The 26,318-nt window shown below is 47.2% G+C and overlaps 1 protein-coding gene across 1 annotated transcript in view; it reads right to left on the reverse strand.

Annotated features, from left to right (window-relative positions):
* The window catches only part of crocc2 (ciliary rootlet coiled-coil, rootletin family member 2), a 182,783-nt gene that overhangs the window by 126,760 nt on the left and 29,705 nt on the right, over window positions 1–26,318 (reverse strand). Inside the window, exon 4 of the mRNA XM_036983156.2 lies at window positions 194–364. Coding sequence (XP_036839051.2) covers window positions 194–364 — 171 coding nt within the window. The remainder of the gene's footprint in view (window positions 1–193; window positions 365–26,318) is intronic.

Below are 26,318 nucleotides of genomic sequence, written 5' to 3' on the forward strand. Positions count from 1 at the left end.
GATCCTACAGGTCAACAATACTCCCTGGATCCTGGATCCTACAGGTCAACAATACTCCCTGGGTCCTACAGGACAGAACAATAATCCCTGGACCAGTCAAGTCCAGAGCAGAGACAGCATTCTTCTCACAGTCGTCTCTTCAATAGCTTGACCCCCCCCCCCCCCCCTCCTCCTCCTCTCCTCCCTCCAGTACCTTGGTCTGCAGTTTTTGTACCAGCTGAGCCTGTCTGTGTTGTCCCTCCTGATAGGCCTGTAGTTTTTGCCTGTAGGCCCTCTCCTCGCTCTGCAGCCGCAGGCGCTCTACAGACACACTCGCTTGGTCCGAGTCCCCCGCTGCGGACTGCAGAGCCAGCATCTGTTCAAGCTGTACATACACACACACACACACACACACACACACACACACACACACATACACACACACACACACAAACAAAGGGAGGTTAACCTTAGACCCTTATAACAAGCTCTAAAACATGACTTGGCATAATCATAATGATGACACACCACTGAAATTCAACCTCTAGGTTATATAATGGCCCACTGCTATTCAACATCTATGTTATATAATGGCCCACTGCTATTAAACCTCTGGGTTATATAATGTCCCACTGCTATTCAACCTCTGGGTTATATAATGGCCCACTGCTATTCAACCTCTATGTTATATAATGGCCCACTGCTATTAAACCTCTATGTTATATAATGGCCCACTGCTATTAAACCTCTATGTTATATAATGTCCCACTGCTATTCAACCTCTGGGTTATATAATGGCCCACTGCTATTCAACCTCTATGTTATATAATGTCCCACTGCCATTAAACCTCTATGTTATATAATGGCCCACTGCTATTCAACCTCTATGTTATATAATGTCCCACTGCTATTCAACCTCTGGGTTATATAATGGCCCACTGCTATTCAACCTCTATGTTATATAATGGCCCACTGCTATTCAACCTCTATGTTATATAATGTCCCACTGCTATTCAACCTCTGGGTTATATAATGGCCCACTGCTATTCAACCTCTATGTTATATAATGTCCCACTGCCATTAAACCTCTATGTTATATAATGGCCCACTGCTATTCAACCTCTATGTTATATAATGTCCCACTGCTATTCAACCTCTGGGTTATATAATGGCCCACTGCTATTCAACCTCTATGTTATATAATGGCCCACTGCTATTAAACCTCTATGTTATATAATGTCCCACTGCTATTCAACCTCTGGTTTATATAATAGCCCACTGCTATTCAACCTCTATGTTATATAATGTCCCACTGCTATTCAACCTCTGTGTTATATAATGGCCCACTGCTATTCAACCTCTATGTTGTATAATGGCCCACTGCTATTAAACCTCTATGTTATATAATGTCCCACTGCTATTAAACCTCTGGGTTATATAATGGCCCACTGCTATTCAACCTCTGGGTTAAATAATGTCCCACTGCTATTAAACCTCTGGGTTATATAATGTCCCACTGCTATTAAACCTTTGGGTTATATAATGGCCCACTGCTATTCAACCTCTAGGTTATATAATGTCCCACTGCTATTAAACCTCTGGGTTATATAATGGCCCACTGCTATTCAACCTCTATGTTATATAATGGCCCACTGCTATTCAACCTCTATGTTATATAATGGCCCACTGCTATTCAACCTCTATGTTATATAAGGGATCAAAAGATTGACTGTTGTCTGACTATTTCTGTTTATACCTGATAGAAACATAACAAAATCCCTGGCCAATAATGGACCAAGCCTTCACCACAGAAGAGATGTAGGTAGATTGTGTTAGTGTCCGTTAATGTGCCCGTTGTGTGTCTGTTGTGTGTCTGTTGTGTGTCCGTTGTGTGTCCGTTGTGTGTCCGTTGTGTGTCCGTTGTGTGTCCGTTGCGTGTCTGTTGTGTGACAGTTTCTACGTGTATTGATCCAATCTGCAAGCAGGGAAGATTCCTGAAGGGACCGGCCTTTCTCTGGTGTTGGAATTAAATCTCCCCTCCCAAAATATCTGAAATCCAACTGCCCTGTAGCCTCTCAACCTCACACAGCCTCTACCCCTCCCCTATACTCCCCCCTGACTCCCCCCTGACTCCCCCAGCGTACCACCCACTCCTCTTTCTCTCTGGTGCCAGACACCCTGTCCTTACTAACACAAACCACATGGCTCAGTGAGCCCTGGGACAACACAGCTACACACTACAACACACTGGGACAACACAGCTACACACTACAACACACTGGGACAACACAGCTACACACTACAACACACTGGGACAACACAGCTACACACTACAACACACTGGGACAACACAGCTACACACTACAACACACTGGGACAACACAGCTACACAGCAAACACACTACATTTGATACACCACAACACACTGTTATTCCCTGATACACACTACAACACACTGCTATTCCCTGATACACACCACAACACACTGCTATTCCCTGATACACACTACAACACACAGCTATTCCCTGATACACACCACAACACACTGCTATTCCCTGATACACACCACAACACACTGCTACAACACAGCTACACAGCAAACACACCACAACACACTGCTATTCCCTGATACACACTAAAACACACAGCTACACAGCAAACACACTACAACACACTGTTGCTTGCGTGCCTCGTTTAAAATGGGAGGGGAAAGAGAGAGAGAGAAAGAAAGACATTGCTTTGGCAATGTAAACATATGTTTCCATTGCCAATAAAGCCCTTTGAATTGAAATGGAATTGCGAGAGAGAGAGAGAGAGAAAGAGTACTCCCCCCCTCTCTCTCTCTATCTCTCTGTCTCTCTCTCTCTCTCTCTCTCTACCTCTCTCTCTGTCTCTCTCTCTGTCTCTCTCTGTCTCTCTCTGTCTCTCTCTCTCTCTGTCTCTCTCTCTCTCTACCTCTCTCTCTGTCTCTGTCTCTCTCTCTCATTCTCTCATTCTCTCTCTCTCTGTGTCTCTCTCGGTCTCTCTCTGTCTCTCTCTCTGTCTCTCTCTCTGTCTCTCTCTCTCTCTCTCTCTCTCTGTCTCTGTCTCTCTCTCTCATTCTCTCTCTCTCTGTGTCTCTCTCTCTCTCTGTGTCTCTCTCGGTCTCTCTCTGTCTCTCTCTCTGTCTCTCTCTCTGTCTCTCTCTCTGTCTCTCTCTCTCTCTCTCTCTGTCTCTGTCTCTCTCTCTCATTCTCTCTCTCTCTGTGTCTCTCTCGGTCTCTCTCTGTCTCTCTCCTGCGCTACATCTAGCTCCCCCCCCCCCCCCCCTGTACCTCATGTCTTCCCAGTGTGTTTAATCTGTTGACCAGGCTCCAGAGTAGAGTAGGACAATAGTCTCACTGTTCAAACTCCTTCACTAGTATTATTAACACATTTTCAAATGGACAGTTTACTGGCTCGCGTCCCAAACAGCACCCTATTCCCTATATAGTGCACTACTTTAGACCAGAGCCCTATTCCCTATATAGTGCACTACTTTAGACCAGAGCCCTATTCCCTATATAGTGCACCACTTTAGACCAGAGCCCTATGGAACCCTATTCCCTACATAGTGCACTACTTTAGACCAGAGCCCCTATTCCCTATATAGTGCACTACTTTAGACCAGAACCCTATTCCCTATATAGTGCACTACTTTAGACCAGAGCCCTATGGAACCCTATTCCCTATATAGTGCACTACTTTAGACCAGAGCCCTATGGAACCCTATTCCCTACATAGTGCACTACTTTAGACCAGAGCCCCTATTCCCTACATAGTGCACTACTTTAGACCAGAACCCTATTCCCTATATAGTGCACTACTTTAGACCAGAACCCTATTCCCTATATAGTGCACTACTTTAGACCAGAGCCCTATGGAACCCTATTCCCTACTTAGTGCACTACGTTTTGGACCTATATGGATCTGGTCAACAGTAGGGCACTAAACAGGGAATAGGTGTCATTTATGATGAATAATGGCCATTTCAGAGTTGTATTAGAGGCCACAAAAGTACAAAAAGGCAAACAAACTCATTGTGCCCGTAGTCTCTGTGTTTTTAGTGGTTTAGGAGGTTTAGTTTTGAGGGGACCCCAGGAGAACACAACGACTTGTTTGGCTGTTTTACTGGTTCATGGTTTTACTGTGTGTGTGTGTGTGTGTGTGTGTGTCTGTGTGTGTGTGTGTGTGTCTGTGTGTCTGTGTGTGTGTGTGTCTGTGTGTGTGTGTGTGTGTGTGTGTGTGTGTCTGTGTGTCTGTGTGTGTGTGTGTGTGTCTGTGTGTCTGTGTGTGTGTGTGTCTGTGTGTGTGTGTGTGTGTGTGTGTGTGTGTCTGTGTGTCTGTGTGTGTGTGTGTGTGTCTGTGTGTGTGTGTGTCTGTGTGTCTGTGTGTGTGTCTGTGTGTCTGTGTGTCTGTGTGTGTGTGTGTCTGTGTGTGTGTGTGTGTGTGTGTGTGTGTGTGTGTGTGTCTGTGTGTGTGTGTGTGTGTGTCTGTGTGTCTGTGTGTGTGTGTGTCTGTGTGTGTGCGTGCGTGCGTGCGGTCGTGCACGCGCGCGTGTGTGTGTGTGTGTGTGTGTGTGTGTACTGTTTTGCTGGCCATTGTTAGGTGACAGCTTTAGAGACTAAGAAGGAGGAGAGACATGGGCAGATTAGAGATGTTCAGCAACGACTCAGCAGTGGTACATCTCTGACACGCACACACACACACTCACACACGCGCACGCACATGCACACACGCACGCACACACACACACACACACACACACACACACACACACACACACACACACACATCCCAGCTGCTGTGTGTAAGGGGACTACGAGGTTGTTGAGTCATTATGTCCAGCTTGTGAGCATATGTTAGGTTTTAGAGCCTTGCAGTGCTACTTGGTAATAATCTACTTGGTAATAATCTACTTGGTAATAATCTACTTGGTAATAATCTACTTGGTAATAATCTACTTGGTAATAATCTACTTGGTAATAATCTACTTGGTAATAATCTACTTGGTATTACAGGTTTTAGAGCCTTGCAGTGCTACTTGGTAATAATCTACTTGGTAATAATCTACTTGGTAATAATCTACTTGGTAATAATCTACTTGGTATTACAGGTTTTAGAGCCTTGCAGTGCTACTTGGTAATAATCTACTTGGTAATAATCTACTTGCTATTACAGGTTTTAGAGCCTTGCAGTGCTACTTGGTAATAATCTACTTGCTATTACTTGATATATCCCTTGGTTTACTCCAGACCTGACTGCCCTCGACCAGCACAAAAAACATCCTGTGGCGTTCTGCATGAGCATCGAATAGTCCCAGAGATTTGCACATTTTCAGGGAAGTCAGGAACCAATATACTCAGTCAGTCAGGAAAGCAAAGGCTAGCTTTTTCAAACAGAAATGTGCATCCTGTAGCTGTAACTCCAAAAACATTTGGGACACTGAAAAGTCCATGGAGAATAAGAGCACCTCTTCCCAGCTGCCCACTGCACTGAGGCTAGGAAACCACCGATAAATCTGCGATAATCGGGAATTTCAATAAGCATTTCACTACGGCTGGCCATGCTTTCCTCCTGGCTACCCCAACCCCGGCCAACAGCTCCGCACCCCCCGCAGCTACTTGCCCAAGCCTCCCTATCTTCTCCTTCACCCAAATCCAGATAGCAGATGTTCTGAAAGAGCTGCAAAACCTGGACCCGTACAAATCAGCCGGGCTAGACAATCTGGACCCTCTATTTCTGAAACTATCCGCCGCCATTGTTGCAACCCCTATTACCAGTCTGTTCAACCTCTCTTTCTTATCGTCCGAGATCCCTAAAGATTGGAAAGCTGCCGCGGTCATCCACCTCTTCAAAGGGGGTGACACTCTAGACCCAAACTGTTACAGACTTACAGTGGGGAGAACAAGTATTTGATACACTGCCGATTTTGCAGGTTTTCCAACTTACAAAGCATGTAGAGGTCTGTAATTTTTTATCATAGGTACACTTCAACTGTGAGAGACGGAATCTAAAACAAAAATCCAGAAAATCACATTGTATGATTTTTAAGTCATTAATTTGCATTTTATTGCATGACATAAGTATTTGATCACCTACCAACCAGTAAGAATTCCAGCTCTCACAGACCTGTTAGTTTTTCTTTAAGAAGCCCTCCTGTTCTCCACTCATTACCTGTATTAACTGCACCTGTCTCAACTTGTTACCTGTATAAAAGACACCTGTCTACTTCTCAGATAGAGTTCAGTGTGTCAAATCGGAGAGCCTGTTGTCCGGACCTCTGGCAGTCTCTATGGGGGTGTCACAGGGTTCAATTCTTGGGCCGACCCCTTTCTCTGTATGCATCAATGATGTCGCTCTTGCTGCTGGTGATTTTCTGATCCACCTCTACGCAGACGACACCATTCTGTATACATCTGGCCCTTCTTTGGACACTGTGCTAACAAACCTCCCGATGAGCTTCAATGCCATACAACACTCCTTCCGTGGCCTCCAACTGTTCTTAAACGCTAGTAAAACTAAATGTATGCTCTTCAACTGATTGCTGCCCACACCGCCCGCCCGACCAGCATCACTACTCTGGACGTTCTAAATTAGAACGTGTGGAAAACAACAAATACCTAGGTTTATTTATCTTTTGCACACCAATATCTCTACTTGCACATCCTCATCTGCACATCTATCACCCCAGTGTTAATGTGCTAAATTGTAATTTCTTCGCTACTATTGGCCTATTTATTGCCTTACTTCCTTACTCCATTTGCACACACTGTATATAGACTTTCTATTGTGTTATTGACTGTATGCTTGTTTATTCCATGTGTAACTCTGCGTTGTTGTTTGTGTCGCACTGCTTTGTTTTATCTTGGCCAGGTCGCAGTTGTAAATGATAACTTTATCTCAACTTTATCTCAACTTGCCTACCTGGTTAAATCTTTGTCGTGCTATTTGGTATTATTTGGTATTATTATCTACTTGGTAAAATATTCAGTTTTAGAGCCTTGTAAGTGCTACTTGGTAATATACTACTTGGTAATATTCTACTTGGTAATTTTCTACTTGGTAACTTGGTAATATTCTACTTGGTAACTTGGTAATATTCAACTTGGTAATATTCTACTTGGTAACTTGGTAATATTCTACTTGGTAATATTCGACTTGGTACTATGCTACTTGGTAATATTCTACTTGGTAACTTGGTAATATTCTACTTGGTAATATTCTACTTGGAAACTTGGTAATATTCTACTTGGTAATATTCTACTTGGTAATATTCTACTTGGTAACTTGGTAATATTCTACTTGGTTATATTCTACTTGGTAATATTCTACTTGGTAATATTCTTCTTGTTAACTTGGTAATATACTACTTGGTAATATTCTACTTGGTAATATACTACTTGGTAATATTCTACTTGGTAATATTCTACTTGGTAACTTGGTAATATTCTACTTGGTAATATTCTACTTGGTAATATTCTACTTGGTAACTTGGTAATATTCTACTTGGTAATAATCTACTTGGTAATATTCTACTTGGTAATATTCTTCTTGTTAACTAGGTAATATACTACTTGGTAATATTCGACTTGGTAATATGCTACTTGGTAATATTCTACTTGGTAACTTGGTAATATTCTACTTGGTAATATTCTACTTGGTAACTTGGTAATACCCTACTTGGTAATATTCTACTTGCTTGGTAATATTCTACTTGGTAACTTGGTAATATTCTACTTGGTAATATACTACTTGGTAATATACTACTTGGTAATATACTACTTGGTAATATTCTACATGGTAATATTCTACTTGTTAACTTGGTAATATACTACTTGGTAATAATCTACTTGGTAATATTCTACTTGTTAACTTGGTAATATACTACTTGGTAATATTCGACTTGGTAATATACTACTTGGTAACTTGGTAATATTCTACTTGGTAATATACTACTTGGTAATATACTACTTGGTAATATTCTACTTGGTAATATACTACTTGGTAATATACTACTTGGTCATATTCTACTTGGTAATATTCTACATGGTATTATTCTACTTGGTAATATGCTACTTGGTAATATTCGACTTGGTAATATTCTACTTGGTAACTTGGTAATATTCTACTTGGTAATATACTACTTGGTAATATTCTACTTGGTAATAATCTACTTGGTAATATTCTACTTGCTATTGTGTAAGGTTTTAGAGCCTTGCAGTGCTACATGGTAAAATTCTACTTGGTGATACTTGGTACCACTCCAGGTTGTAGTAGTCAAGGTACAGGCACATGTAGAGTTTCAAAATGTTGATAACTTTCCCAGAATCCTCTGGTCTTTCAAAAATCCTGGCTGTAAGATTCCTGGAAATAAGCAGGAAAACTAGGATCCCTCCAACCAGGACTTATGGAACACCAGGGAATTGTCACCCGTCCCGTCAACTAGGCACCAATCTGATAACTTTAATAATCTCTGCATATATGACACTGATGATAATTAATCCCCCCCCCCCCCAGTGAAAACATCCCTGCACACCTCACCACACACAGTGCAGGCCAATAGCATACCGTTGGCTCACAACATATCTTCGGTCTTGTCTCTCATTATCAAACCTGTATGTTTGTTTATCTATTGAGTCAGCAAATAGTAAATGGTGAATTGTAGATCGTAACCACCACAACCTTCTGTGTATGAACACATTAACCATCCATGAGTGCGTGGGGATGTCAGTGGACGGATCGTCTAATCTTCGACAGATAACACATTACACAGTTATTAGCACACAGGTTTTACAGCTGGAAAAGCCACGCAAATGACCACTACGCAAATCATGTGTAATATAATTAAGGGTCAAGTAATCTTTAGCATAACAGTTCAATATCTCTAGCTAGGTTTTAACTGCAGACGCATATGTGGACACCGGTCAAACATTTCCCTCACAGCCAATCACTAGGGAGTTACAGGAGACCACACCCTCTATCTTGGACGTCTCTAAACTCAAAAACCCTGTGACCTCCACAACCCCTCCAGGTCCCTCTGAGGACCAGTCTAAATCCCCTCCAGGCCCCCCTGTAGCCCAGTCTAAATCCCCTCCAGGTCCCCCTGTATCCAAGTCTAAACCCCTCCGGTTCCCTCGTAAGCCCAGTCTAAATCCCCTCCAGGTCCCTCTTTAGCCCAGTCTAAATCCCCTCCAGGTCCCTCGTTAGCCCAGTCTAAACCCCTCCAGGTCCTTCGTAAGCCCAGTCTAAATCCCGTCCAGGTCCCCATTAGCCCAGTCTAAATCCCCTCCAGGTCCCCATTAGCCCAGTCGAAATCCCCTCCAGGTCCCTCGTTAGCCCAGTCTAAACCCCTCCAGGTCCCTCGTAAGCCCAGTCTAAATCCCCTCCAGGTCCAAATCAAATCAAATCAAATTTATTCATATAGCCCTTCGTACATTAGCTGATATCTCAAAGTGCTGTACAGAAACCCAGCCTAAAACCCCAAACAGCGACCAGGTCCCCATTAGCCCAGTCTAAATCCCCTCCAGGTCTCTCGTTATCCCAGTCTAAATCCCCTCCAGGTCCCTCGTTAGCCCAGTCTAAATCCCCTCCAGGTCCCTCGTTAGCCCAGTCTAAATTCCCTCCAGGTCCCTCTTTAGCCCAGTCTAAATCCCCTCCAGGTCCCTCTTTAGCCCAGTCTAAATCCCCTCCAGGTCCCTCGTACCCAGTCTAAATCCCATCCAGGTTCCTCGTTAGCCCAGTCTAAATCCCCTCCAGGTCCCTCGTTAGCCCACTCGAAATCCCCTCCAGGTCCCTCGTTAGCCCAGTCTAAATCCCATCCAGGTCCCTCGTTAGCCCAGTCTAAATCCCATCCAGGTCCCTCGTTAGCCCAGTCTAAATCCCATCCAGGTCCCTCGTTAGCCCAGTCTAAATCCCATCCAGGTCCCTACTCTGGCTGCTCTGCTCTGGGTCTGAGTGAAAGGATGTTGACTGCTGTTTCTCTGATTCATAAGCACAGTAACAGCATGTGGGCTTCCTGCCAGACCAGGAGAGAGAGATAGAGAGAGGGAGGGAGGGAGGGAGGGAGGGAGGGAGGGAGGGAGGGAGGGAGGGAGAGAGAGAGAGAGAGAGAGAGAGAGGGAGGGAGAGAGAGAGAGATAGAGAGGGAGGGAGCGAGAGAGAGAGAGAGGGAGGGAGATATAGAGAGAGGGAGAGAGGGAGAGAGAGAGAGATAGAGGGAGGGATGGAGGGAGAGAGCGAGAGAGGGAAGGGTGAGGCTGAGGTACCTCTATCCTTCCCCCCTTCCTCCCCCTTTTCTCTATTCTTTAACTCACCAACCTCATAACCTACACCCACTCTGCTCTACATCATTAAACCCCATCACCCTCGTGGTCAAGTGAGCCTGAGCTGTTCCTCACAACGCACCCATTCATTGAAGACTGTAAAAGAACGGGGGTAAACCCCCCCCCCCCCCCCAAATCCACTCTAACGGAGGGGTCTTAAAGGGCTTTCGGGGGCCACACTGGGGATGTCCCAATGGCACCCTGTTCCCTTTATATTGGACCATAGGGCTCTGGTCATAAGCAGTGCACTTCCTGGGATACATACCGTAGCTGTGTTCACAACTAGCCTCAGTGTACGCTCGCGACCAGCCTCAGTGAACGCTCGCGACCAGCCTCAGTGTACGATCGCGACCAGCCTCAGTATACGCTCGCGACCAGCCTCAGTGTACGATCGCGACCAGCCTCAGTGAACGCTCGCGACCAGCCTCAGTGTACGATCGCGACCAGCCTCAGTGTACGATCGCGACCAGCCTCAGTGTACGATCGCGACCAGCCTCAGTGTACGATCGCGACCAGCCTCAGTGTACGCTCGCGACCAGCCTCCGTGGACGCTCGCGACCAGCCTCAGTGGACGCTCGCGACCAGCCTCAGTGAACGCTCACGACAAGCCTCAGTGTACGCTCACGACCAGCCTCAGTGGACGCTCGCGACCAGCCTCAGTGGACGCCCCTCTACAGCCCTGTTACACCCCTCTACAGCCCTGTTACACCCCTCTACACCCCTCCACAGCCCTGTTACACCCCTCCACAGCCCTGTTACACCCCTCTACAGCCCTGTTACACCCCTCTACACCCCTCCACAGCCCTGTTACACCCCTCTACAGCCCTGTCACACCACTCCACAACCCTGTTACACCCCTCTACACCCCTCCACAGCCCTGTTACACCCCTCTACAGCCCTGTCACACCCCTCCACAACCCTGTTACACCTCTCAACCCTGTTACACCCCTCTACAGCCCTGTTACACCCCTCTACAGCCCTGTTACAGCCCTCTACAGCCCTGTTACACCCCTCTACACCCCTCCACAGCCCAGTTTCACCCCTCCACAGCCCTGTTGCACCCCTCCACAGCCCTGCTACAGCCCTCTACAGCCCTGTTTCACCAGAGCCCTGTAACACCCCTCCCTCTGTGAGTCCAACCCCTCCACTCTCTTCTTTAAGATTGCCTACTCTACATCCCTGTTACAGCCCTCTACAGCCCTGTAACACCCCTCCATAGCCCTGTAACACACATACTGTAACACTCTACAGCCCTCTACATCCCTGTTACAGCCCTCTACAGCCCTGTAACACCCCTCCATAGCCCTGTAACACCCCTCCATAGCCCTGTAACACCCCTCCATAGCCCTGTAACACCCCTCCATAGCCCTGTTACACCCCTCCATAGCCCTGTAACACCCATACTGTAACACTCTACAGCCCTCTACATCCATGTTACAGCCCTCTACAGCCCTGTAACACCCCTCCATAGCCCTGTAACACCCATACTGTAACACTCTACAGCCGTCGTGCAATATTTCTCAACATGCAATTTATAAAAAACAGACTTCCCAATCCAGGGCACGCTTTTATATTTCAATATGTTTTTTACAGTTGTATAATAGATTTCTTTCCTTCTAGTATCTGTGCCATTGGTCCTGGTTGTGTTTCAGATGTGAAAGGCTTTGATTGTGTCCAAAATGGTACCCTATTCCCTTTATAGTGCACTACTTTTGACCAGTGCCCATAGGGAATAGGGCCCATAGGAATAGGGAATAAGGCCTACTGGGAATAGGGCCCATTGGGAATAGGGCCCATTGGGAATAGGGCCCATTGGGAATAGGGCCCATTGGGAATAGGGCCCATTGGGAATAGAGCCCATTGGGAATAAGGCCCATTGGGTATAGATCCCATTGGGAATAGGGCCCATTGGGTATAGATCCCATTGGGAATAGAGCCCATAGGGAATAGGGCCCATTGGGAATAGGGCCCATTGGGAATAGAGTCCATAGGGAATAGGGTCCATAGGGAATAGGGCCCATTGGGTATAGATCCCATTGGGAATAGAGCCCATAGGGAATAGGGCCCATTGGGATTAGGGCCAATTGGGAATAGGGCCCATTGGGAATAGGGTCCATATGGAATAGGGAATAAGGCCTACTGGGAATAGGGCCCATTGGGAATAGGGCCCATTGGGAATAGGGCCCATAGGGAATAGAGCCCATTGGGAATAGAGCCCATTGGGAATAAGGCCCATTGGGTATAGATCCCATTGGGAATAGGGCCCATTGGGTATAGATCCCATTGGGAATAGAGCCCATAGGGAATAGGGCCCATTGGGAATAGGGCCCATTGGGAATAGAGTCCATAGGGAATAGGGTCCATAGGGAATAGGGCCCATTGGGTATAGATCCCATTGGGAATAGAGCCCATAGGGAATAGGGCCCATTGGGATTAGGGCCAATTGGGAATAGGGCCCATTGGGAATAGGGCCAATTGGGAATAGGTTCCATAGGGAATAGGGTCCATATGGAATAGGGCCCATTGGAAATAGGGCACATTGGGAATAGGACCCATTAGGAATAGGGCCCATTGGAAATAGGGCCCATAGGGAATAGGGCCAATTGGGAATAAGGCCCATTGGGAATAGGGCCAATTGGGAATAGGGTCAATTGGGAATAGGGCCCATTGGGCTCTGGTCAAAAGTAATACGCTATGTAGAGAATAGAATACAATTTGGGAAGCAGCATTTTACGTTCTCTGCCCTTTAAAAACATGTGTTTTACATCAGGGCCTTTTATATGAATGATATTTATGATTTGTGCCACTCCTTGCATTGTCTGACTTCAAACATATTACAAAGTACACGAATGAGCTACAATGCTTTGATTCTGATGCCGTTAAGCAACAAAAGAGCCGTTGGAGAGGCCACTCTGACAGCTTTTTGCGGTCGAGCCAAACTTTGCTGCCACAGTATTTATGTGGCAGAGCTAAAAAAAAAAAATTGTATTTTTTTTTATGAACAACATAAACAACAACATCATTTATTGTCATGGTATTCGGTCGTTTAATGAAACAATCTGACAATATGTTCTCCAGAAGAGATCAAAACTAACGGAATATAATCTGATTATGACATTTAGGCAATTTAACAAAGACAGCTTGGATGTTATTGCAGAGATAATGCATCTCTAACACTCATCCTGTACTGTTATCTCAGGTCAAAGATACTCCTAACTCTGACCCCGGATACAAAATCATCAGGAGTCCAAGGTCATACTGCCAGTTTACAGTAAAATAGACCAAAGGAGACAGACATCAGGCCATGTACTGCCCAGTCTGTCCAATGAGCATGGAAAGGGTTACGGCTGCAGTGGTTTGGTCATGGGTTGGGTTGGCCTGCATCCAGACGCTTAATAATGGGTTTCAGCTATACTGTACTGTTCACTGCTCATGGAAAGGGTTAAAGTGGTACTGTCTCCCTGGGTTGGGTTGGGTTAAAGTGGTACTGTCTCCCTGGGTTGGGTTGGGTTAAAGTGGTACTGTCTCCCTGGGTTGGGTTGGGTTAAAGTGGTACTGTCTCCCTGGGTTGGGTTAAAGTGGTACTGTCTCCCTGGGTTGGGTTGGGTTAAAGTGGTACTGTCTCCCTGGGTTGGGTTGGGTTGAAGTGGTACTGTCTCCCTGGGTTGGGTTGGGTTAAAGTGGTACTGTCTCCCTGGGTTGGGTTGGGTTAAAGTGGTACTGTCTCCCTGGGATGGGTTAAAGTGGTACTGTCTCCCTGGGTTGGGTTGGGTTAAAGTGGTACTGTCTCCCTGGGTTGGGTTGGGTTGAAGTGGTACTGTCTCCCTGGGTTGGGTTGGGTTAAAGTGGTACTGTCTCTCTGGGTTGGGTTGAAGTGGTACTGTCTCCCTGCGTTGGGTTGGGTTAAAGTGGTACTGTCTCCCTGGGTTGGGTTGGGTTAAAGTGGTACAGTCTCCCTTGGTTTGGTTAAGTGGTACTGTCTCCCTGGGTTGGGTTGGGTTAAAGTGGTACTGTCTCCCTGGGTTGGGTTGGGTTAAAGTGGTACTGTCTCCCTGGGTTGGGTTAAAGTGGTACTGTCTCCCTGGGTTGGGTTGGGTTAAAGTGGTACTGTCTCCCTGGGTTGGGTTGGGTTAAAGTGGTACTGTCTCCCTGGGTTGGGTTGGGTTCAAGTGGTACTGTCTCCCTGGGTTGGGTTGGGTTAAAGTGGTACTGTCTCCCTGGGTTGGGTTGGGTTGAAGTGGTACTGTCTCCCTGGGTTGGGTTGGGTTAAAGTGGTACTGTCTCTCTGGGTTGGGTTGAAGTGGTACTGTCTCCCTGCGTTGGGTTGGGTTAAAGTGGTACTGTCTCCCTGCGTTGGGTTGGGTTAAAGTGGTACTGTCTCCCTGGGTTAGGTTGGGTTAAAGTGGTACTGTCTCCCTGGGTTGGGTTGGGTTAAAGTGGTACTGTCTCCCTGGGTTGGGTTGGGTTAAAGTGGTACTGTCTCCCTGGGTTTGGTTGAAGTGGTACTGTCTCCCTGGGTTGGGTTGGGTTGAAGTGGTACTGTCTCCCTGGGTTGGGTTCAAGTGGTACTGTCTCCCTGGGTTGGGTTAAAGTGGTACTGTCTCCCTGGGCTGGGTTGGGTTGGCCTGCACCCAGATGATTAATAAAGGGAATTAATGGAGTGAACTGTCTGTCAGATTCCTAAACACAGCTGGAGCGGATGTCTATTCCCCCTGTCCTCTACACACACACACACACACACACACACACACACAAGCATATGCATGCACGCACAACCACACACACACACACACACACACACATATGCATGCACGCACAACCACACACACACACACACACACACATATGCATGCACGCACAACAACACACACACACACACACAGGCACACAAACACACACACACACACACACACACACACACACACACACACACACACACACACACACACACACACATACACACACACACACACACACACACACACACACACGCAGGCACACAAACACACACACAACCACACACACACACACACACACACACACATATGCATGCACGCACAACCACACACACACACACACACACACACACACACACACACACGCAGGCACACAAACACACACACAAACACACACACACACACACACACACACACACACACACACACACACCCTACTAAACTATCTTACCCAGGAAAACAGATAAAACACACAGACACGCTTCACTCCTCCCCTAAAGGCCCCCTGAGATCTAGTTGTGTGGAAGTGGAAGGGGCCCAGCTGATTGTGAAAGCCTGTTCATACGCCGTCACCGAGGGTGGTTACACAATGTGGGATAACAGGGGCAGTGGGCGGGGGTGGGGGTGGGGGGGTGGGGGTGGGGGTGGGGGTGGGTTGGGGGGGGCTTGGTGGGGGTGAAGGGGGGGGGTACAGGGTTGCATGTTTGTATGTCTGTTAATTTGGGCACTTTTTAAGATTTGTCAAGTCTTAGTCATTTTTTGTCATTTGAATAATGATTTACGTTTGTGTACAACTGTTGGACAGGGTAGCCTAGTGGTTAGAGCGTTGGACAGGGTAGCCTAGTGGTTAGAGCGTCGGACAGGGTAGCCTAGTGGTTAGAGCGTTGGACAGGGTAGCCTAGTGGTTAGAGCGTTGGACAGGGTAGCCTAGTGGTTAGAGCGTTGGACAGGTAGCCTAGTGGTTAGAGCGTTGGACAGGTAGCCTAGTGGTTAGAGCGTTGGACAGGTAGCCTAGTGGTTAGAGCGTTGGACAGGGTAGCCTAGTGGTTAGAGCGTTGGACAGGTAGCCTAGTGGTTAGAGCATTGGAGAGGTAGCCTAGTGGTTAGAGCGTTGGACAGGGTAGCCTAGTGGTTAGAGCGTTGGACAGGGTAGCCTAGTGGTTAGAGCATTGGAGAGGTAGCCTAGTGGTTAGAGCGTCGGACAGGGTAGCCTAGTGGTTAGAGCGTTGGACAGGGTAGCCTAGTGGTTAGAGCGTTGGACAGGTAGCCTAGTGGTTAGAGCATTGGACAGGGTAGCCTAGTGGTTAGAGCATTGGACAGGTAGCCTAGTGGTTAGAGCGTTGGACAGGGTAGCCTAGTGGTTAGAGCGTCGGACAGGTAGCCTAGTGGTTAGAGCGTTGGACAGGTAGCCTAGTGGTTAGAGCGTTGGACAGGTAGCCTAGTGGTTAGAGCGTTGGACAGGTAGCCTAGTGGTTAGAGCGTTGGACAGGTAGCCTAGTGGTTAGAGCGTTGGACAGGTACTCTAGTGTTTAGAGCGTTGGACAGGTAGCCTAGTGGTTAGAGCGTTGGACAGGTAGCCTAGTGGTTAGAGCGTTGGACAGGTAGCCTAGTGGTTAGAGCGTCGGACAGGGTAGCCTAGTGGTTAGAGCGTTGGACAGGTAGCCTAGTGGTTAGAGCGTTGGACAGGTAGCCTAGTGGTTAGAGCGTTGGACAGGTAGCCTAGTGGTTAGAGCATTGGACAGGTAGCCTAGTGGTTAGAGCGTCAGACAGGGTAGCCTAGTGGTTAGAGCGTTGGACAGGTAGCCTAGTGGTTAGAGCATTGGACAGGTAGCCTAGTGGTTAGAGCGTTGGACAGGTAGCCTAGTGGTTAGAGCGTTGGACAAGTAGCCTAGTGGTTAGAGCGTTGGACAGGTAGCCTAGTGGTTAGAGCGTTGGACAGGTAGCCTCGTGGTTAGAGCGTTGGACAGGTAGCCTAGTGGTTAGAGCGTTGGACAGGTAGCCTAGTGGTTAGAAAGTTGGACAGGTAGCCTAGTGGTTAGAGCGTTGGACAGGTAGCCTAGTGGTTAGAGCGTTGGACAGGTAGCCTAGTGGTTAGAAAGTTGGACAGGTAGCCTAGTGGTTAGAGCATTGGAGAGGTAGCCTAGTGGTTAGAGCGTCGGACAGGGTAGCCTAGTGGTTAGAGCGTTGGACAGGTAGCCTAGTGGTTAGAGCGTCGGACGGGTAGCCTAGTGGTTAGAGCGTCGGACAGGGTAGCCTAGTGGTTAGAGCGTTGGACAGGTAGCCTAGTGGTTAGAGCGTTGGACAGGTAGCCTAGTGGTTAGAGCGTCGGACAGGGTAGCCTAGTGGTTAGAGCGTTGGACAAGTAGCCTAGTGGTTAGAGCGTTGGACAGGTAGCCTAGTGGTTAGAGCGTTGGACAGGTAGCCTAGTGGTTAGAGCGTTGGACAGGGTAGCCTAGTGGTTAGAGCGTTGGACAAGTAGCCTAGTGGTTAGAGCGTTACACAGGTAGCCTAGTGGTTAGAGCGTCGGACAGGGTAGCCTAGTGGTTAGAGCGTTGGACAGGTAGCCTTGTGGTTAGAGTGTTGGACAGGTAGTCTAGTGGTTAGAGCGTTGGACAGGTAGCCTCGTGGTTAGAGCGTTGGACAGGTAGCCTAGTGGTTAGAGCGTTGGACAGGTAGCCTAGTGGTTAGACCATTGGACAGGTAACCTAGTGGTTAGAGCGTTGGACAGGTAGCCTAGTGGTTAGAGCGTTGGACAGGTAGCCTAGTGGTTAGAGCGTTGGACAGGTAGCTTAGTGGTTAGAGCGTTGGACAGGTAGCCTAGTGGTTAGAGCGTTGGACAGGTACTCTAGTGTTTAGAGCGTTGGACAGGTAGCCTAGTGGTTAGAGCGTTGGACAGGTAGCCTAGTGGTTAGAGCGTTGGACAGGTAGCCTAGTGGTTAGAGTGTCAGACAGGGTAGCCTAGTGGTTAGAGCGTTGGACAGGTAGCCAAGTGGTTAGAGCGTTGGACAGGTAGCCTAGTGGTTAGAGCGTCGGACAGGTAGCCTAGTGGTTAGAGCGTTGGACAGGTAGCCTAGTTTTTAGAGCGTCGGACAGGGTAGCCTAGTGGTTAGAGCGTTGGACAGGTAGCCTAGTGGTTAGAGCATTGGACAGGTAGCCTAGTGGTTAGAGCGTTGGACAGGTAGCCTAGTGGTTAGAGCGTCGGACAGGGTAGCCTAGTGGTTAGAGCGTTGGACAGGTAGCCTAGTGGTTAGAGCGTTGGACAGGTAGCCTCGTGGTTAGAGCGTTGGACAGGTAGCCTAGTGGTTAGAGCGTTGGACAGGTAGCCTAGTGGTTAGAGCGTTGGACAGGTAGCCTAGTGGTTAGAGCGTTGGACAGGTAGCCTAGTGGTTAGAGCGTTGGACAGGTAGCCTAGTGGTTAGAGCGTTGGACAGGTAGCCTAGTGGTTAGAGCGTTGGACAGGTATTCTAGTGGTTAGAGCGTCGGACAGGTAGCCTAGTGGTTAGAGCGTCGGACAGGGTAGCATAGTGGTTAGAGCGTTGGACAAGTAGCCTAGTGGTTAGAGCGTCGGACAGGGTAGCCTAGTGGTTAGAGCGTTGGACAAGTAGCCTAGTGGTTATAGCGTTACACAGGTAGCCTAGTGGTTAGAGCGTCGGACAGGTAGCCTCGTGGTTAAAGTGTTGGACAGGTAGCCTAGTGGTTAGAGCGTTGGACAGGTAGCCTAGTGGTTAGAGCGTTGGACAGGTAGCCTAGTGGTTAGAGCGTTGGACAGGTAGCCTAGTGGTTAGAGCATTGGACAGGTAGCCTAGTGGTTAGAGCGTTGGACAGGTAGCCTAGTGGTTAGAGCGTTGGACAGGTAGCCTAGTGGTTAGAGCGTTGGACAGGTAGCCTAGTGGTTAGAGCGTTGGACAGGTAGCCTAGTGGTTAGAGCGTTGGACAGGTAGCCTAGTGGTTAGAGCGTCGGACAGGGTAGCCTAGTGGTTAGAGCGTTGGACAAGTAGCCTAGTGGTTAGAGCGTCGGACAGGGTAGCCTAGTGGTTAGAGCGTTGGACAAGTAGCCTAGTGGTTAGAGCGTTGGACAGGTAGCCTAGTGGTTAGAGCGTTGGACAGGTAGCCTAGTGGTTAGAGCGTCGGACAGGGTAGCCTAGTGGTTAGAGCGTTGGACAAGTAGCCTAGTGGTTAGAGCGTTGCACAGGTAGCCTAGTGGTTAGAGCGTCGGACAGGGTAGCCTAGTGGTTAGAGCGTTGGACAGGTAGCCTCGTGGTTAGAGTGTTGGACAGGTAGTCTAGTGGTTAGAGCGTTGGACAGGTAGCCTCGTGGTTAAAGTGTTGGACAGGTAGCCTAGTGGTTAGAGCGTTGGACAAGTAGCCTAGTGGTTAGAGCGTCGGACAGGGTAGCCTAGTGGTTAGAGCGTTGGACAAGTAGCCTAGTGGTTAGAGCGTTGGACAGGTAGCCTAGTGGTTAGAGCGTTGGACAGGTAGCCTAGTGGTTAGAGCGTCGGACAGGGTAGCCTAGTGGTTAGAGCGTTGGACAAGTAGCCTAGTGGTTAGAGCGTTGGACAGGTACTCTAGTGTTTAGAGCGTTGGACAGGTAGCCTAGTGGTTAGAGCGTTGGACAGGTAGCCTAGTGGTTAGAGCGTTGGACAGGTAGCCTAGTGGTTAGAGTGTCAGACAGGGTAGCCTAGTGGTTAGAGCGTTGGACAGGTAGCCAAGTGGTTAGAGCGTTGGACAGGTAGCCTAGTGGTTAGAGCGTCGGACAGGTAGCCTAGTGGTTAGAGCGTTGGACAGGTAGCCTAGTTTTTAGAGCGTCGGACAGGGTAGCCTAGTGGTTAGAGCGTTGGACAGGTAGCCTAGTGGTTAGAGCATTGGACAGGTAGCCTAGTGGTTAGAGCGTTGGACAGGTAGCCTAGTGGTTAGAGCGTCGGACAGGGTAGCCTAGTGGTTAGAGCGTTGGACAGGTAGCCTAGTGGTTAGAGCGTTGGACAGGTAGCCTCGTGGTTAGAGCGTTGGACAGGTAGCCTAGTGGTTAGAGCGTTGGACAGGTAGCCTAGTGGTTAGAGCGTTGGACAGGTAGCCTAGTGGTTAGAGCGTTGGACAGGTAGCCTAGTGGTTAGAGCGTTGGACAGGTAGCCTAGTGGTTAGAGCGTTGGACAGGTAGCCTAGTGGTTAGAGCGTTGGACAGGTATTCTAGTGGTTAGAGCGTCGGACAGGTAGCCTAGTGGTTAGAGCGTCGGACAGGGTAGCATAGTGGTTAGAGCGTTGGACAAGTAGCCTAGTGGTTAGAGCGTCGGACAGGGTAGCCTAGTGGTTAGAGCGTTGGACAAGTAGCCTAGTGGTTATAGCGTTACACAGGTAGCCTAGTGGTTAGAGCGTCGGACAGGTAGCCTCGTGGTTAAAGTGTTGGACAGGTAGCCTAGTGGTTAGAGCGTTGGACAGGTAGCCTAGTGGTTAGAGCGTTGGACAGGTAGCCTAGTGGTTAGAGCGTTGGACAGGTAGCCTAGTGGTTAGAGCATTGGACAGGTAGCCTAGTGGTTAGAGCGTTGGACAGGTAGCCTAGTGGTTAGAGCGTTGGACAGGTAGCCTAGTGGTTAGAGCGTTGGACAGGTAGCCTAGTGGTTAGAGCGTTGGACAGGTAGCCTAGTGGTTAGAGCGTTGGACAGGTAGCCTAGTGGTTAGAGCGTCGGACAGGGTAGCCTAGTGGTTAGAGCGTTGGACAAGTAGCCTAGTGGTTAGAGCGTCGGACAGGGTAGCCTAGTGGTTAGAGCGTTGGACAAGTAGCCTAGTGGTTAGAGCGTTGGACAGGTAGCCTAGTGGTTAGAGCGTTGGACAGGTAGCCTAGTGGTTAGAGCGTCGGACAGGGTAGCCTAGTGGTTAGAGCGTTGGACAAGTAGCCTAGTGGTTAGAGCGTTGCACAGGTAGCCTAGTGGTTAGAGCGTCGGACAGGGTAGCCTAGTGGTTAGAGCGTTGGACAGGTAGCCTCGTGGTTAGAGTGTTGGACAGGTAGTCTAGTGGTTAGAGCGTTGGACAGGTAGCCTCGTGGTTAAAGTGTTGGACAGGTAGCCTAGTGGTTAGAGCGTTGGACAAGTAGCCTAGTGGTTAGAGCGTCGGACAGGGTAGCCTAGTGGTTAGAGCGTTGGACAAGTAGCCTAGTGGTTAGAGCGTTGGACAGGTAGCCTAGTGGTTAGAGCGTTGGACAGGTAGCCTAGTGGTTAGAGCGTCGGACAGGGTAGCCTAGTGGTTAGAGCGTTGGACAAGTAGCCTAGTGGTTAGAGCGTTACACAGGTAGCCTAGTGGTTAGAGCGTCGGACAGGGTAGCCTAGTGGTTAGAGCGTTGGACAGGTAGCCTCGTGGTTAGAGTGTTGGACAGGTAGTCTAGTGGTTAGAGCGTTGGACAGGTAGCCTCGTGGTTAAAGTGTTGGACAGGTAGCCTAGTGGTTAGAGCGTTGGACAGGTGGGTTGCAAGATCAAATCCCCGAGCTGACAAGGTGACATCTGTCGCTCCCCCCCTGAACTGAACATCTGTTGTTCTGCCCCGCTGTTCCTAGGCTGTTACTGAAAATAAGAATTTGTTCTTAAACTGACTTACCTGGTTAAATAAATAAATGAACATCATGTGTGTAGTGCCTCGTTAACATAAACCACATACACACACTGAGGATACTGAACACCATCCTAATATTCAAGTTGCATTTTTATTTATTTATTTATTTTACCTTTATTTAACCAGGTAGGCAAGTTGAGAACAAGTTCTCATTTACAATTGCGACCTGGCCAAGATAAAGCAAAGCAGTTCGACAGATACAACAACACAGAGTTACACATGGAGTAAAACAAACATACAGTCAATAATAAAGTATAAACAAGTCTATATACAATGTGAGCAAATGAGGTGAGAAGGGAGGTAAAGGCAAAAAAGGCCTTGGTGGCAAGGTAAATACAATATAGCAAGTAAAACACTGGAATGGTAGTTTTGCAATGGAAGAATGTGCAAAGTAGAAATAAAAATAATGGGGTGCAAAGGAGCAAAATAAATAAATAAATTAAATACAGTTGGGAAAGAGGTAGTTGATAGGGCTAAATTATAGGTGGGCTATGTACAGGTGCAGTAATCTGTGAGCTGCTCTGACAGTTGGTGCTTAAAGCTAGTGAGGGAGATAAGTGTTTCCAGTTTCAGAGATTTTTGTAGTTCGTTCCAGTCATTGGCAGCAGAGAACTGGAAAGAGAGGCGGCCAAAGAAAGAATTGGTTTTGGGGGTGACTAGAGAGATATACCTGCTGGAGCGTGTGCTACAGGTGGGAGATGCTATGGTGACCAGCGAGCTGAGATAAGGGGGGACTTTACCTAGCAGGGTCTTGTAGATGACATGGAGCCAGTGGGTTTGGCGACGAGTATGAAGCGAGGGCCAGCCAACGAGAGCGTACAGGTCGCAATGGTGGGTAGTATATGGGGCTTTGGTGATAAAACGGATTGCACTGTGATAGACTGCATCCAATTTGTTGAGTAGGGTATTGGAGGCTATTTTGTAAATTACATCGCCAAAGTCGAGGATTGGTACGATGGTCAGTTTTACAAGGGTATGTTTGGCAGCATGAGTGAAGGATGCTTTGTTGCGAAATAGGAAGCCAATTCTAGATTTAACTTTGGATTGGAGATGTTTGATATGGGTCTGGAAGGAGAGTTTACAGTCTAACCAGACACCTAAGTATTTGTAGTTGTCCACGTATTCTAAGTCAGAGCCGTCCAGAGTAGTGATGTTGGACAGGCGGGTAGGTGCAGGTAGCGATCGGTTGAAGAGCATGCATTTAGTTTTACTTGTATTTAAGAGCAATTGGAGGCCACGGAAGGAGAGTTGTATGGCATTGAAGCTTGCCTGGAGGGTTGTTAACACAGTGTCCAAAGAAGGGCCGGAAGTATACAGAATGGTGTCGTCTGCGTAGAGGTGGATCAGAGACTCACCAGCAGCAAGAGCGACCTCATTGATGTATACAGAGAGGAGAGTCGGTCCAAGAATTGAACCCTGTGGCACCCCCATAGAGACTGCCAGAGGTCCGGACAACAGACCCTCCGATTTGACACACTGAACTCTATCAGAGAAGTAGTTGGTGAACCAGGCCATGGTGTCAAACGTTTTCCACAGGGATGCTGACCCATGTTGACTCCAGTTCTTGCCACAGTTGTGTGAAGTTAAGCTTGATGACCTTTGGGTGTTGGACCATTCTTGATACGCATGGGAAACTGTTGGAGTGTGAAAAACCCAGCAGCATTGCAGTTCTTAACACAAACCGGTGTACCTGGTACAGTTCTAAGGCACTGCCCATTCATCCTCTAAATGGCACACAAACACAATCCATGTCTCAATTGTCTCAAGGCTTAAAAAAAATAACACATCATAGCTTTAAAATCTAATCAAATCAAATTTGATTTGTCACATGAACCGGGGAAGTAGGAATCAATCTTAGTCCTGTATTGATGCTTTTCCTGTTTGATGGTTCGTCTGAGGGCATATGATATGCGTATTGATTAGTGGCCCGCTCCTTGAAAGCGGCAGCTCTAGCCTTTCGCTCGGTGCCTGGAATCCATGGCTTCTGGTTGGGATATGTACGTACGGTCACTCTGGGGGCTTCGTTGACGATGCACTATTGATGAAGTCAGTGACTGAGGTGTAATACTCTTCAATGCCATTGGATGAATCCCAGAACATATTTCAGTCTGTGGCATCCGCGTCATATGACCACTTCCGTATTGAGCGAGTCACTGGTACTTCCTGCTTTTAGTTTTTGATTGTAAGCAGGAATCAGGAGGATAGAATTATGGTCAGATTTTCCAAATGGGGGGTGAAGGAGAGCTTTGTACGCGTCTCTGTGTGTGGAGTAAAGGTGGTCTAGAGTTTTTTCCCTCTGGTTGCACATTTAACATGTTGGTAGAAATGAGGTAAAACTGATTTAAGTTTGTCTGCAATAAAGTCCCCGGCCACTAGGAGCGCCCCTTCTGGATGAGCATTTCCTTGTTTGCTTGTGGCCTTATAGAGTTGGTTGAGTAGATTAAAACTCTCTTGGTAGGTAGTGTGGTCTACAGCTTATCATGAGGTACTCTACCTCAGGCGAGCAATTCCTCGAGACTACCTTAATGTTAGACATCGCGCACCAGCTGTGATTTATAAATAGACACAGACCACCTCCCCTCGTCTTACCGGACGTAGCTGTTCTGTTCTGCCGACGCACCGACAACCTGTATATTATCCGTGTTGTAGTTCAGCCACGACTCGGTGAAACATAAGATATTACGGTTTTTAATGTCCCGTTGGTAGGATAGACTCGAACGGAGCTCATCCAGTTTATTCTCCAGTGATTGCACGTTGGCCAATAGAACGGATGGTTGAGGCGGGTTGCCCAATCGCTGATGAACTCTCACAAAGGCACCCTGATCTCCACCCCTTATTTTCCTATTTTCTTCATGAGAATGACAGGGCTTTGTGCCTTGTCTGGGAGAAACATTATATCCTTCACGTCTGACTCATTAAAGAAGGTGAGTAATCGCTGTTCTGATATCCAGAAGCTCTTTTCGGGGGATAAAAAACACATTCTCTCTTTCACCTGGATTCAACTATGTCATGGAAAGAGCAGGTGTTCCTAACGTTTTGTCCATTCAGAGAACATATCCTTGTCCTACCAACATATTGTTCAGCATAACATCCTATTCTCTTCCCAACAGCAGAAATATGACAAACATATAGAAGAATTTAGAAGAATTATCTGGCCATGTAAATTCCTAAGTTTGCCTATATAGATATTACACATTTCATACAGAACAAACTGACACACACAAGCAGAGAGAGCGAGAGAGAGAGAGAGAGAGAGAAAGAGAGTAGCACAATCACTAGATGTTGTCACAAAGTATTGGCAGAGTAGTATGGGTTGCACCTCCGTCACTTGATCACGTCATTGTCATTGCTATCACCGTTCCACAGACACAGCAGCCACATCGGTGTCCAGAACTAGAACGGGAGCTAATAACTTTGAACAGGAGCTAATGACGGTTTCACCCAGTGATGTAGTCGAGTCACTAAAAATCGAGTCCCAATCTAGTCCCAAGTCCCTACGGCTGAAGTTCGAGTTGCAGTACTCCAGTTCTGGTCCAAGTCTGACACACTGGGTCAACATTTACTCAAAATAAAGTTATTAACCCAAGTCAGATATAGAGGAGTTATTTACCCAGTCAGAGGAGTTATTTACCCAGTCAGACATAGACGAGTTATTAACCCAGTCAGATATAGAGGAGTTATTTACCCAGTCAGATATAGAGGAGTTATTTACCCAGTCAGATATAGAGGACATATTTACCCAGTCAGATATAGAGGAGTTATTTACCCAGTCAGATATAGAGGAGTTATTTACCCAGTCAGATAAGAGGAGTTATTAACCCAGTCAGATATAGAGGAGTTATTTACCCAGTCAGATATAGAGGAGTTCTTAACCCAGTCAGATATAGAAGAGTTATTAACCCAGTCAGATATAGAGGAGTTATTAACCCAGTCAGATATAGAGGAGTTATTTACCCAGTCAGATATAGAGGAGTTATTTACCCAGTCAGATATAGAGGAGTTACCAATGTTACCATGGCCACATTCAGTAGACTACTAGCAATGTTACCATGGCCACATTCAGTAGACTATTGGTAATGTTACCATGGCCACATTCTGTAGACTATTGGTAATGTTACCATGGCCACATTCTGTTGACTATTGGTAATGTTACCATGGCCACATTCTGTAGACTATTGGTAATGTTACCATGGCCACATTCTGTAGACTATTGGTAATGTTACCATGGCCACATTCTGTAGACTATTGATAATGTTACCATGGTCACATTCTGTAGACTATTGGTAATGTTACCATGGCCACATTCTGTAGACTATTGGTAATGTTACCATGGCCACATTCTGTAGACTATTGATAATGTTACCATGGCCACATTCTGTAGACTATTGGTAATGTTACCATGGCCACATTCTGTAGACTATTGATAATGTTACCATGGCCACATTCTGTAGACTATTGGTAATGTTACCATGGCCACATTCTGTTGACTATTGGTAATGTTACCATGGCCACATTTAGTAGACTACTGGTATTGTTACCATGGCCACATTTAGTAGACTATCGGTAATGTTACCATGGCTACGTTAAGTAGACTATTGGTATTGTTACAAGGACCATGTTCAGTTGCCACATATTTCCATAATCATCATAGGCATATGTGTAC

The sequence above is a fragment of the Oncorhynchus mykiss genome, chromosome 1 (genome assembly GCF_057628025.1).
Source record: "Oncorhynchus mykiss isolate SJ-2025 chromosome 1, ASM5762802v1, whole genome shotgun sequence".
NCBI lineage: Eukaryota > Metazoa > Chordata > Actinopteri > Salmoniformes > Salmonidae > Oncorhynchus > Oncorhynchus mykiss.